General features: G+C 47.6%; 1 protein-coding gene across 4 annotated transcripts in view; it reads left to right on the top strand.

Annotated features, from left to right (window-relative positions):
• The window catches only part of DCAF6 (DDB1 and CUL4 associated factor 6), a 592,636-nt gene that overhangs the window by 367,303 nt on the left and 211,504 nt on the right, over positions 1–13,829 (top strand). For 2 of the 4 annotated variants that reach the window (XM_078658331.1, XM_078658332.1), the window contains exon 11: positions 259–423. The exons of the other annotated variants lie outside the window; for them this stretch is intronic. In XM_078658331.1, coding sequence (XP_078514457.1) covers positions 259–423 — 165 coding nt within the window. The remainder of the gene's footprint in view (positions 1–258; positions 424–13,829) is intronic. 4 annotated transcript variants of the gene reach the window in all.

The raw sequence follows: 13,829 nt of genomic DNA on the forward strand, positions 1-13,829 counted from the left end.
GTGTACAATTGACTGTTTGATTTGGAAATAAGACTCCCCACGGTTCTAGGATCCTCTGGCATGAGATGGGAATTCAAAGAAGGTGGTGTACCATTGCAAATTCAGAATGCATGAGAAAACCCCCATACTCAGCATGTTCTTGCTTTAATTGTGATCAGTTGTGCTGTTTCTGCTATAGGGCTTATGCTTCCTGTATTTTCTATTTCTGTGCTTTTTTCTGTGACTTTACCTATTTTTTACCTCCTTTTCTTCTGTCAGAATTAAAAGTGCCTGGGTTAAGTTTGATTCGTTGGCGCCTACAGCAGCTGAGGCTTAAGAAGGCTCAACAGCAGAGAGAGGCAGAAATAGCAGAGGGTTCTCCATCACAGTCCACCTCTGATCAGTCTTCTCTTGTGGGCTCCTCTCAGGACCCTCAAACTCCAGGTTGTGGTTTGTTTGAGATTCTTAAACAGCTTCTGGTTTTCATAGATTGTGCTGCATTTGTTTGCTACTTTTATCTCTTGCATTTCCAAAAGAATATACACTTTCGCTAGACAAACCTTTCATAACTGACTTACAGTTAAGTGAACAAGTGGGATTTATAACTTTTCCTGAAATTCCTTGAGTTTGTAGCTGTGGTAAGCTTATTATATCTGCTTAACAGAGGTGGGATGGAGCTCTCACAATTCAAGAGTCACATTTATTCGCTTAAATTTTGTTTCGTGTGCTAAGTGTTTAGTACATTTTCTACTGATAAGAGAAATCTCCGCCACATTACCCCCACACAATATTATAGTGTATGCGGCTACACAAATTGCATGTAGACACTTGTCTTGCATCTTTTCTTTGTCAACTAATTGTTTGCAAAAAGTACGACTCATTAATTGCTTGATTCCCAATATCTGAACTAGCAAAACAAACTACTGTGAGCAACTCTCGATTTTAATGTAAAAGAACCATCTGCATAGCCCCAACATTATCTCCTCAGCTATGGCCTCTTTGAACGATGAACATTTGCTTTAATTTCAAAGTATTTTATTAATTTTATAAGCAAAGACATTAACATTTCTGTTACAGACTTAGCCAAACGTAGTTTGTAGAGCAGTGTTTACTGGCACTTTGAAATATATGTTTAGCTAACCCCCTCTGACTTGTCTTGCTGAAAATCAGGAAAAGGGTGATAGAAAGAAGCAGGAGAGAAAGGGGTGAAAGAAGGATACAAGAAAGGTTCTGTAGTAATAAGACTGATAAGACTTATTGCCAGGGGACAAAGCCATCACCTCACTAGCTTGCTTGTGGCGAGATTGGTAGCTAAGTCAGCCCACCCATCGCACCGTAAGGCCATGGTATTACCGCACCATCTCGTTCTCCCTACCGCACATCTCAAGTAGAAGGTCACCCGTTCATTTTCTCCATTTTGAAAACAAATTGGTTCTCGGTATGCTCACTTGTGGCTTCAATTTCATTCAATGCTTTGAAGGAAGTTTTTTCTTCAGGGTGAGTCTGTTTTGGTTTGTGGATGTTTTTTGTGTTGGCTTTGGGGTATTCTATGATCAGTATGGTTATTTTCCTTTTTAACCTTTTGGTTATTACATCTCAATTGTGTTGTGTTGTTGGAATGAAAAATGCTCGCTTTGGCTATCCTTAATTTGGTGTATCCCAAATTGAGATGTCTGCTTGGGTGATCAGCACGATCGCCAGGTATCTATTGGTAGGTACTCATTAATCAAACCAAGTATGACGTGTCCATCTACAGCCTTTAGGTCTGTTGAACTACTTAGAAAGGTAACATTTTACTCTTGTATACATACCCAAAGAGAGCCGAAAATCCTAATGTCATATGTAATGCTGAGCACATGCGTGGTTCACACAGCACATGGCTGTATGTTCTACTAGTGTCAGATTGGCCTGTTGGGCAGCCTGGCAGTGCCCGAAGGCCGAGTCTGACAGGTCAGTGTGTGCTGTTTTTTTGGTTGTTGGTGTGGCAGTTTTATGGTCTGCTGGGCAGGTTTTTCTACTGTGAATTTCCCGGATATTAAAACAAACACTGCCTGTAGCAAGCTCAAATTCGAGCAGTCTTCTAAACCCCGCAAAATACTTTTACAGTGTGTCTTTAGGAGTTCAAAACGGCTCCACTTTTAATAGCTATCTAATTCACTAATGGGGGCCACTTTTATTATGGTGCCCGGGCCCATTTTCTCTCCCAATTCGACCCTGTACTTTGGTAACCCAAGAGATAATCTGCATCTCTCTGTGTTATGTTTGTGTTGCATTTTGGTGTACCATGACCTGTGTGGTACACAGCACATTGCCTGCATCCATGCAGTGTTTGTGATTGTTGAATACAATGAAATACATGCTTCAGATTTTGGGCTAGATGAGTCAATTGCTTCTGCTGTGTTTCCAGAGTGCACACATTCAGCTGCAATCTGTACATAGTGCATGGTCTAAAAATGCTGGATGCTTTTGCACAATTCAGTGAAAGTGTGAATTAATCACTGTATGAATGCTGGATTTTGCAGTGTCCAATTTATTTATTTTGTGTTTTCATGGAAATGTGAGCAAAGCTCCCGGGTGGGATTTGCAGCCGAGCTTAACAAAACTGTTTTTCTTGAAGAGATATGTGAACAATGTTCAAGGGAAACAAAAGTTATAGCCTTCTCAAATATCTATTTACTGCTTCAATGTTTTCTGCCTTTTTTTAACTGTTAAAGGAGGCTGTACTGATTTGTTTAACCCATCACGTTTGAATTTACAGTTCTCAAACGGATCATTTGCAACACTTTTATTTCGGGGGTTGTGTGGGGGGATACTTCTAACCTCCGATGCCTTACCCTTGGAATTTCTCCAGGTGCCAGACCGGATCTGGAGAATTCTCTAGCAATGCTCCTGCGTGCTGGCAGGTGGTGCTGTATGGCTCCGCAGTGCCTTCGCACTGCCCTTGAAGTGATGGAGCTGAGACACATATGAGTATCACTTCTGCACACTAACATCGGGGGGCCGATCCGCACTGGTGAGGTGCACAGAGGGGGACATCAAGGCTCACCAGCTCACCTGATCTCTTGGAAGGCAACACAACATCGCTGGGGCCCTGACGCTGTGGTTGCCCCCGCCGCCGAGCTGGTGACATCGCTCGGCCGCGGAGTGGGGTAAACTACAGCTCCCAGCTTGCCTTGGGAGGACTGCACCGCCCACTTCCTCCACAGCGCGCCTGGAGGCGCTTAAATCCCGACAGCTTCCTCCGTGTCGTGGACGCGCGCGGACGGCTCCGGGCGGAGCCCGGGCAGAGGGCGGGCCGTCTGTGGCCGTTCAGGACAGGAGGAGGCAGGGCAGGGCCATACCCGTAACCTCTGCGACTACAAATGGGTAAGCGAAAGAAAGCACCGACTATGGAGGAGGGCGGGAAAAATGCCAAAGTTCCAAGACATTCAAATTCCATCATGTCTTACCTTTCTTCGGCAGTGGGGGCCCTTACGAAGGAGATTGCAAACGCCGAGTACGAACTGGGCTTGTCAAACCCTTCCTTGACAAACATTATTACACCTAATCCTCTGGAGTTAGATGACACTGTGCCTACTGATAATCCACCCTTACCTCTGGAACCAGTGGTGACTATTGTAAAACCTCCCCCTCTATGCCCCATAACCAACGACATCGCCCCAACATCGCCCATTCGGCATATTAGGCAGAGCTATCAGCCAGTAACCCAACCAGCAAGGCGAAAGAAGGAGAAGAACGCCAACATGATGGGCCCACCTAGCACACCATCTGACTTCCTGGGAGATAAACTGGAGGCGCTTTTTGTTGCTAGGATTGAACCCCTACTTGTTGGTATCGCGAAGGACATTGTGGACACACTAAATACCTGTCTAGAAGGACTTTTAAGGAAATGTTCCTTAATAGATAGACTCGTTAATATCCAATCCCCCCACATAGATACGCGTGATAGGGGGCTATCCACGCAGGGAGATGGGAGCATGGAGGTGTCTGGTAATAGGGCAACGGTACAGGCACCTAGTGGGGTGTCGCCTTCTGAGAATAGCTCAGGGGCCATTAAAACACCACTTCTTGGCAAGGAGGCTAGCACCCCAAACATGGTGGACCTGCCACGTTCTCTTAACCAGCCAAGCTCACCTGTTCACAGGAAGGTAATCCCCAGTGAATACAAACTTAACTTACCACCTGAAGCGTTCCCATTGTGTTGCAGTCTTTATAGGGGTACCCCCACTTATGGAAGGTGAGGTGGAAGCAACCGCGGACCTTATGGTTAAGGCTAACAGGTGGTGCTCAGATTCATGTAGCGGGGAGAACATTGCGGACACGATCATCCATGCAAGGAGGGTGGGTTGGATTGGTAAACAGCTAAAAAACACTCAAGGGGACTGCGTGGTAATTAATTTTAGCAGGGCTAACCTGGCAGATAGATTATTCTGGGACGGTTCTGCCATATCACCAAGGGACCATCTGAGACCCGTCCCCTTGGGCTTTTTCTACCCACCCCCAGTTCGCACCAAGCAGATAAACCGCTACCCAGGGAGATGGTTGGGCTGGAGGCCACCACAGGGAGAGGGTAGTCCCTATGGACCCACAAACTCACAACCCTTAAGGCGCCCCATTGCTCCGCCAGCACCCCATCCCCTGGCTCACCAGAGTGTACCTGAGGGTTGCGGGTTGGCCACGAGTAACCGTTTTGCCCCTCTGTCGGGTCTGGAGGATATAGACTGACTATCAATTGATTCACCTCTCCCGATAGAGGGGGGTGGTAACCCAAACGATGAGGCAGGGATGTGTAAAATGCTTAGCTGGAATGTGGCAGGAATCCGTTCTAAAAGAGGTGATAACGAATGGTCTAGATTTGTCTCTGGGCATAATGTTATTGCTCTACAAGAAACATGGGACACCGCCTCTAGCTTCTGGTTGGACGGGTTTACTAGCTTTGTTGTGGCTGCTACCCCCAGCAATGCTGGTAGAGCTAGGGGAGGCCTTTTAACCTTATTCTCATTAGAACTCAAAGGGTCTCTAAGACAGATCAAAAATGTATCCCCAAATATTTTAATTGTTGAAAGGAAAATTAGTCCCACTAGGAGTACATTATATATACATTTTTACAATTCATGGAATAGGGATATTGGTGATAATAATATCGCTACCTTAGATTCCTTTTTAACTTCAGTCAGTCGTAATACACATACTAATTTTGAGTGCGTGCTATTGGGCGATTTTAACATTCATCCTTGCAAGCTCATGTGTGGCCCAAGTAATCATGAGGGGGTAGTAGGACTAGAGGGACCTCATTTTGAGCATACCACACCGGGTGAGGAGCTGGAAGATTTACTGGCCAACTTCAACTTCTTAGAACCAATGTCCACGGAAGGGGGATTAAGAATACCTACCTTTAAGGGGACAGACCCTGGAACAATTATTGATTACATATTTGTAACCCCAGGTATTCTAAACAGGGTTAGTTGCTATCGGACAGTCCCCTCTCTACATAGTGATCATAATCCTGTTCTACTTGAGGTTGCCTGGGGAGATTTTATGGGGCCGATGCCGGGGCAAGTGAAAACAGGGCACATTTTACGTCCAGTGGACCAGGGAAGAAGGCTCAAGTAGGCAAATGTGGTCCCGGAAAACTTTTACGCTGAAATCTTTCCGAAAATTGAGGACCACATGAAGACTTGCCAAAATCCAAGCGCCCTAGATAGCGAAATAATGGGGGCCTTCCAAGCTATTTGTGGCCAAATCTCGCTGGACCTCTCGGTTAAATCAAGGAAGGGAGTTATTACCCAGCGTCGCTGGTTTGACGCTACATGCTCGAAAGCACATAAATCTTTAATGGCAGCTCTCAAGGCAAAACCTAGGGTGAGGGCGGATATCGCCATACTGAGGAAGGAATACAAGCGAGCAGTCAAGGCTAGACAGGATAAAGTCAAGAACGAAGCCTGGGAGAATTTACTCTGCACGGACGTCCTGCGGGATAGCAGGCAATTCTGGGCCATAATCAATCAGCCCTTCTTCTCCGATTCAACCAAATCCGTCATGGATTGTGTCATCCCGGACGACAAATGGTTGGCTCACTTTAGATCAGTGTATGGAGATACTGACACGGACTGTCAAATGAGCAACCTGACGGTCCCCGAGTCTCCCCCCATACGTTTCAATAAGGTCGAGGTCGAGAAAGCAATACTGGCCACCACCAAGAATAAAGCCCCTGGTCCCGATGGGGTACCAGACGATTTTTACATACATTCGCCAAAGCTATGGGCGGGAGTCCTGGCCAATGTATTTACCGCCGCTAATGGCAACCCCTTACCAACTACTTGGGTAACCTCCACCATCGTTCCCATTTTTAAGAAGGGTCATCGTGATGACCCAGGGGGCTATAGGCCCAAATCCCTTTTGGACTCTGCAATCAAGATCTTAGGCAGAGTCCTTTTGGTGAAGCTGAGGGATAGTGTTGAGAGCTGCGGGGGGCTGGCTGACATCCAGTACGGGTTTAGGGAGAGGAGAGGAACATTAGAGCAGTGCTCCAACTTACACCTGTTGATCTCGAAGTATACGGTGGCCAAGGAGGGGTCATTATTTCTTGCGTTTATGGACCTCTCCTCGGCCTTCGACTTGGTGAACAGGTCTAAGTTGTGGGCCATTCTTCTGAGGATTAGGATTGATGAGGCATTGGTCAGGTATATGGCTTCACTTCATCAAGAGCTATTTGCAGCTGTGCGGGTCACAAATGAGGGAAGGTGCACGCCCCGTTTTAACTCTATGCGCGGGGTCAGGCAGGGCTGTATACTGGCCCCCCTGCTTTTCACAATTTATATTAATGGCCTGGGTACCCACCTGGAATGAGACGTGGATGGAGACGTCCCGCGTGCAGGAGTAGCTAAGATCCCCGCTCTCCTGTACGCGGACGACGCGGTGCTGATAGCTCGCACCGGCGGCTGTTTCCAACGGCTCCTGGACGCCTTTGGTACCTTCATGGACCAATTGGACCTGAAGATAAACACGAATAAGTCACACACAATGGTTGTCGGGCGCCACAGAAATAAGGGGATATCTAAAACTTTCAAGTGCAAGGTTGAAGTTGTTACTAGAGTCCCGGTTTTTCCTTACCTGGGGGTGCTTTTTGATGAAAGGGGTTCTTGGGGCCCCCAGGTCAGGGCAAAAAGCCTGGCGGTGGCCAAGTCATCAGCGGCTCTTATGGGCTTTGCAAATAGGTTGGGCGCCAGACCGATGGAAGCCCTTTCAAAGGTTTATAATAGCAAATGCATCTCACTGGCAATGTATGGATCACCCCTTTGGGGCTATGTACATCTCGAGCCAATACAGAAGGCAGAAAATAGATTTTTACGTTCCCTTTTGTCTGTCCCAAAGTCCACACCAACTTTCTCCATACATGCGGAGGTGGGCTTGGATTTTGTTATCGATAGACTTAACATGGCACCTTTAACCTTTTGGCTAAAGACGTGGCTCAATAAGGAATGAACTCTCAACCACATGATTATGAACGATGTCATGTCTCTAGACCACTTCAAAAGGGTGCCATGGATGGCCTATCTGAAGAAGTCTTTTACAGAACTGGGTCGCCCGGAACTCTTTACATCCCCTTCGGGTATTAAGAAACAGGATGTAGACATAATTAAGAAGCAGTTCATGATTAGGACAAGAGCGGGGCGTGAGGAAAGGGAACTGCAGAAGCCGGCTGTGAGAAAACATTATCTGTTAGTAAACTCCATTGCTCTTGAACCTTACCTTAGTTTTGTCACTAGGCCATTCCACAGGTTTCTCCTGACCAAGTTCAGATTCAACCTGATACATTTTTATTTGGGTAGCTTTAAAACATGGGAAAAACCAGAGTTAGCCCCCCCTGTACCTGCGATAACTTTTCTGTTCAAGATACCTTGCATTTTGTTATGTTTTGTGTTTTTTTTACAGAGTCTAGAAAAAAACATTTGTTACCTGTTTTAAAGGAGGCTGGTTTCTCCCAGGTGAGACCAGCCTTGCTCTACCTTCAATCATTGAATAACATTCGTATCACATTTTGCATGGCATATTTTTTAGTGGCGGCGGCTAGAACTAAACCACGTAAGACAGCATTGGGCTTTTCCCAATGAGATTTATTTTATCAATTTTTAAATATTGAAAAAAAATTTATATAGCCCAAACAAAAGAACTTTATCACATGTATTTGATTAGTATGAAATTGTACAATAGATTTTTATCTGTATAATAATGTTTTTATCTCTTTGTATGATTTTTAACTAAATCGAATAAAGATTTCTTGACTGACTGACTGACACTAACATCCGTTCCTTTCTTTCCGCACACTTTAATGCAGATCCAGAGCTTCACTCCCAACTTCATCGGATTTGTGATGGCTTTAAAATTGCAAACAGTATGCTAGGGAGCAGTGTCCTCAATGATGAGTACTGGGTTAAAATTTTGCCTAGACTTCAGAAAGCAGATAAGGGTCACAGACCTTCATGAGGTATGTTTGTGGAGCTTAGGCTTCAGACAGGATAAAGTCGAGCCTCAAGTGTGCCTCCATGCACGCCAAGGTGATTCCAGACCGAGAGACAAACCTCTTTGTTGCTGAGCACAAAAAACATTCGCGTTTGAAGGATAAGTTTGGTTCCCGCTCCATGTCACAGGCCTGGTTGTGCATCTGGTCGTGAGGCTCCTCCTGTTAAAAATCCACTTCTCAGTCTAAATCTTTCAGAAAGTCTAAGTCAAAGACTAGACACAAGTGCAAGGAAACCAAGTGGGATTGACCCTTCCTGCCACCTAAAGCCTACCCAGAATGTGCGAGGGCGTCCAGACACGGACTGCACCCTCTAGTGTACCATGCATCTGAACTGATCCTGCAGTTGGTGTAGGGTCTCCCTGAATTTCCTGGGCTACCGTCAACCGTGCAGAACCTAGTGGCCTTAATGAGGCCATGCTGAACATCTTTGGTATGATTCTGGCTACCTCGGGTGTGCCTTAAGGCCGCAGGAGTCTCCAGTCCCACTTCCACCAGTAGGGCTGCCAATGCCTCAAACTGGACTCATTGTGCCACTTACTGAGTCTTCACCAATTATATAAGGGGCAGAATGAACACGTGCTGACCCATGGGGGCATGTGGGAAGGTCCAAAGTCCCCTCGCCCCCTTGATTGGTGTGCTGCAAAATAAACACTGTGTTGTCACAGCCTTTACAGGACTCTGGGTTTGGGTGCACATTGAAATGCATGGTCTGGAATGCCAGGTTTTCAGGGTTACAACAAGCATCACTTATACAGGGTGATAACAGTTTTTAATCACAATCATTTGTTGTTGATGTTATAATATTTTTATGAATTCTGCTGCGTTCTTAGATGATTTTACCTTGTGACCCTCAGCTGCAATTTGATGAATCATGTTTGAGAGAGAAGTTTTTTCTCTTGATTTCCACACAGAAGCTGAAATAAGAGTATGTTTTCTAAAAGTTATAATATCTGCCTCAGCGATATGAGAATTATGTCTGATATTCTGAGTAAAACATGTACTTCCAACAGCAACCTATAGCACACTGTCAGAATCATTGGGTAATTTTGTTAGTAATTTCTACAACAATGGTATTTAAATATAATCAGTGATGTAATATAACATGTCATCAGTGATGTAACATGTGATGTCTTGACTTGTTAGCCATATCTATTCTATTGGACAAAGCAATTACAGCACATACCTTGCTGTATTGCTGCCTCTTAGATTTCAAGGCGGCATTTGACCGAGAACCAATGGGAGCACTCTGGGCAAACCTAAAGAAATGGGGCATTCCATCCAAACTCCTGGGGCCCATCATTCTGCTACGCTCTAACACCAGGATCCGTATTAAACCGGGGGAGGGATCCTGTGTGTCAAGAAAAATCCTCTCCACAAGGGATGTAAAGAAGGGGTGCATGTTAGTTCCCCTCCTTTTCAACTGGTTTATTTCTGATTTTTCTAAAGCCCTTGACACCATCAACAGCCACTCCCCAAAATTAATGGGGAACACATCAGCAACCTGCTTTACGCAGATTACCTAGCCATTTTTCACTACATGAGTAGGGTTGCAGAGATTGTTAAGCCTGCTGCCTTCCTACACTTCCACTAACAGCCTGTAGGCCAACCTAAAGAAAACTACGTTGTAACTCTTGGAAGGAAATCATACCAGGGGGGTGGTTGGTTCTACAATATCAACAAGATCACAAAGGATCACTCATGCAAGTAGCTGGGGATCCTTATTGATGCAAGATGCTCCCTTGTTTGGCACAGAAAGAAGTAGTAACAAAAGCCCTGATCCTTCAGATGACTGTCCAATACAATGTGGGGGCCACATTTTTTCCCTCTCCTGGAAGTTATGGGAGCAAAAATGATTCCATCATTGTTTCACAGTAGGATTATTTCACTGGGTAAAGGATGCAAACTCTTGAACAAACTCATCACCAGAATCTAAAAATGTGTCCTCCGTTTGCAGAGATCCTTTTCCGCTGCCCAGATCAGGTTGGAATTGGGCCTCTACAATCAGCAGGTCAGCAGAGCTGGGATGAGAATAAAACTGGCAGGCCCAGGCAGCCTCATCATCTGTATCTTGAGGACTGCCTAAGCACCTTGAACGTGAGAGAGCTGTGAGCTTCCAGCTTGAGTCAACCCGCCTTTAAGCAGCGCTTTAAAAAGTGTGTACGCCTCTGTTTATTTCACTCTGGCAAGGCCATTCTAGCTAATCATAGGCTTCCCTGGGTGGTCATCAACTCCTATCAACCAGCATCCCCTCCATCCTACCCTTCTTGCTCCTACTATAAACTCCAGAAAGCAAGATTCATTGCCCTCAGGCTCAGAAAATGGCCTTTCTTAAAACATCTCGACAGATGGCACCAGCTCTCGAATGGAAAAATGTGCATGGGTTGTAGTCTGTGTGAGGAATGCTCTGAAAACATTGTCTGTATCTGCTCAGAACTGCCCTCCTAGAGGAATGTAAATCCCTTCTGAGGCGAGAGTGGAACCTATTGGGCATTTGATCTTGTTGACTGGCTATGATTGCCTTGTTTTACCCAGGCTCTACCACCCAAAAAATTCTTCTGGTCAAGTTTGTTGCTTTGGCCATCAATAAACTTGCCCACTAGAGGACTTTGACGATTGACCCTGGGCCTTCTTTTTCAGCGAATCCCCAGCCAGCACCCAATCTCAAAAGCTAACGCATCGGATGGAAGAGCCATCGCTGTGTTGCTCATGAAAGGATTGTTAATGAAACCTTTGTCACAGGACACTGCAAACTGTACCTTTCATCCGATTATTGATAAGCCCATTAAAGGAACCTTTTGGGCTCACCTCCCTTCAATTAGTTTTCCGTTATTACTGTTAAGTATACTTTGCTCCCTGTTGAACAGTCCATTGGTCAGATGCTCCAGATTTGACAGTGAAAAATTGCTGCTACCACCCTCCTTCCCACTAGCGCTTTGCTGTGAATTAATATTCTCTTATCTGATAGAGACATCTAGCCGCAGATTCCTTAACTTAGAATATCCCCAGGCATCAGACTGGATCCGGAAATCTTTTTCCCCAGCAGTACCTTTGTACGCCATTGGGCGGAGGCGCCTGGCTCCGTCCTGACTTCATCCACGGAAGTGACATCAATGGAGCCATATAAGACCCCCCCTTGGCGTGCTGATGTCAGTTTTCTTCTTTTCCACGTCCAAAGCAGATCTGGAGTTAAGCAGTTCCTCTGGCCTGTTTTCAGGCCTTCACAACACTTTTCGCGTCTGGAACATTGTGCCGATGCCTGCGGGCTTCAAATTGTGTGCGTCCTGCTCGCGGCAGATGTCGGCGATGGATCCACACGAGAGTGGAGAAGTGTGGCTCAATGGTTAGAGCGGCAGACCCTGATGCAGAAGTCTGGCCCGGGACCAGGGTTCAATTACCCGCCTCGGCGGGTCTCGGGCTCAATTTCCTCGGACCTGATAATTATAGCCTCGGTGCCTAATCTAATCATGAGTCCCATTCTGCAACTCTGGGCAATAGCTTGCTTAATCTCCACAACGGCCCCAACAACGCTAGGATGCCTGGCTTCACCTTGGGGGTGCCCAGGAGTGGGCACCTCACAGTGAAAGGCCAGGAAGGGTTCCTCAGGGGTATTCGTACAAGCACTGAGATGCCTCCGGGTAGTCGTGTGCTATACAAGTGCGTAATTATCAATTATTATCTGTATGTGGTGCTTGGACGAGCACCACGATGTCGCCAAGTGCGACGCCTGCCGGCAGCTGAAGCCGAAGTCCCTGCAGGAACGATGGATCAAACTCTTGTCTGCCTGGATGTCCCAGTCGGAGTCCTGGTGGCGTCGGCTGCCGTACCCAGTGGAGGGCTCCAAAAGCCCCATCTCTTCATCCCACGCTCAGGTCTCTCCTTGGACAGACCCCAGAGTCGTTCCCGTGGACGTCGTTCACCTGCCTCAGGTAAGCACTGGAAGAAGTCGAGGAGGTCGTCGACCTTGCACAAGCGTGACGCTGGGGGCCATCGCTCCCAGTCTTCACCGGACGCGAGCCCTCAGGAGTCGACCCCCGCCTATTCACCGTTTCCTGGCGCTGGAACGACCCGGACCCAGATGGAAGCCTATTCTAGGGCTCTCCAGGCCATTTTTGGGTCATTCCTTCTCCCTGACGTGGCTTCGGGCCCTGCACTGGGGGTAGGGACGGGGATTCGCCTGCGGGTTCGTCTTCGGCGCCGACCGAGTGCCTTGACTCCGGTTCCGGAGTCGCTGCGACGTCTAGCCCTCCTGACGTGTCTTCGCACAGTCCTGCGGGGCTCCCTACATCGTCGCCTGATGTGGCTGCAGCGTGAAGTTAGACTCCGAGTCGACTTTGTTCCTCCCCGCCAGCTCTGGCCTTGGTGGAGGCCGAGTCGACGCCCAACTGACACCGGGTGGTCGAACCCTCTTCAGAGGCCATCGGTGCAGAGCTGATGCCGTTCTGACATCGGTCGACGCCGAGTCAGTCTCCGGTTGTCCCTCTGTTGGAGGACATGACCTCAGTGGGCTCAGTGCCCACACAGGTGTTCCCATGCGCCCCGGAGCAGATTCCTATGGGGCAATGGCCGGCTCATTTCTCTGCAGGCCCTGTCGTTGGACAGCTGGCTTAGCCTGCAGCCATCCCCAACGGATGACTTGCTGTCCACCTCGGATGGCTACGGAGGCCAGCGCTGACTTTGCCCGGGCAGGTGGGAGGGCTGCCCATGTCTTACGCATGCAGTCGCCCTCTGTCTCCCTGCCTTCGGATCCTTTGTTGGATCTTCTCTACCAGGGCTCGATGGATGTGGAACCTCTTTTGCCTTTTGGCAGGTCATTATATGATGTCCTTTGGGGACTTGGGCCAGACCCTCGTCTGATGACCCCGTGGCTTGTGCTGTGGCGCATCACCACCGACCGGCTCCAGATGACCTTGCCTGTTTGTCCCTTCATCCTAGGGCTCATGGACTGGTAGTTCAGGCTGCGCTTCCTTCCTCTCCTCCACCATTGCTTCCTCCCACTCGGGAGTCTAGGTGGTTGGAGTCGTGTGGCCGCAATGTTTTTGCGTCCACCAGTTCTGGCCTTCGTTCCCTCAACACAATCTGCGTGTTTGCCCAGGCTACTTCTGCCGTTTCGGACTCTGCTGAGCTACTCCTTCCCTCCTTGCCAGAGGGCCCTCGTGCTGACCTGCTCCAGCTGGTTCGAGAAGGTCTCGACATGGCTCAGTTTACCATCCGATCAGCCATGGACACCACTGACTCAGTGGGTCGTGCTATGGCTAGCTACGTTGCCCTGCGTCGCCATGCTAGGCTACGTGATTGCAGTTTCCCCGGAAATGTTCAGGAGCGACTC

The sequence above is a fragment of the Lissotriton helveticus genome, chromosome 8 (assembly GCF_964261635.1).
Source record: "Lissotriton helveticus chromosome 8, aLisHel1.1, whole genome shotgun sequence".
Lineage (NCBI taxonomy): Eukaryota > Metazoa > Chordata > Amphibia > Caudata > Salamandridae > Lissotriton > Lissotriton helveticus.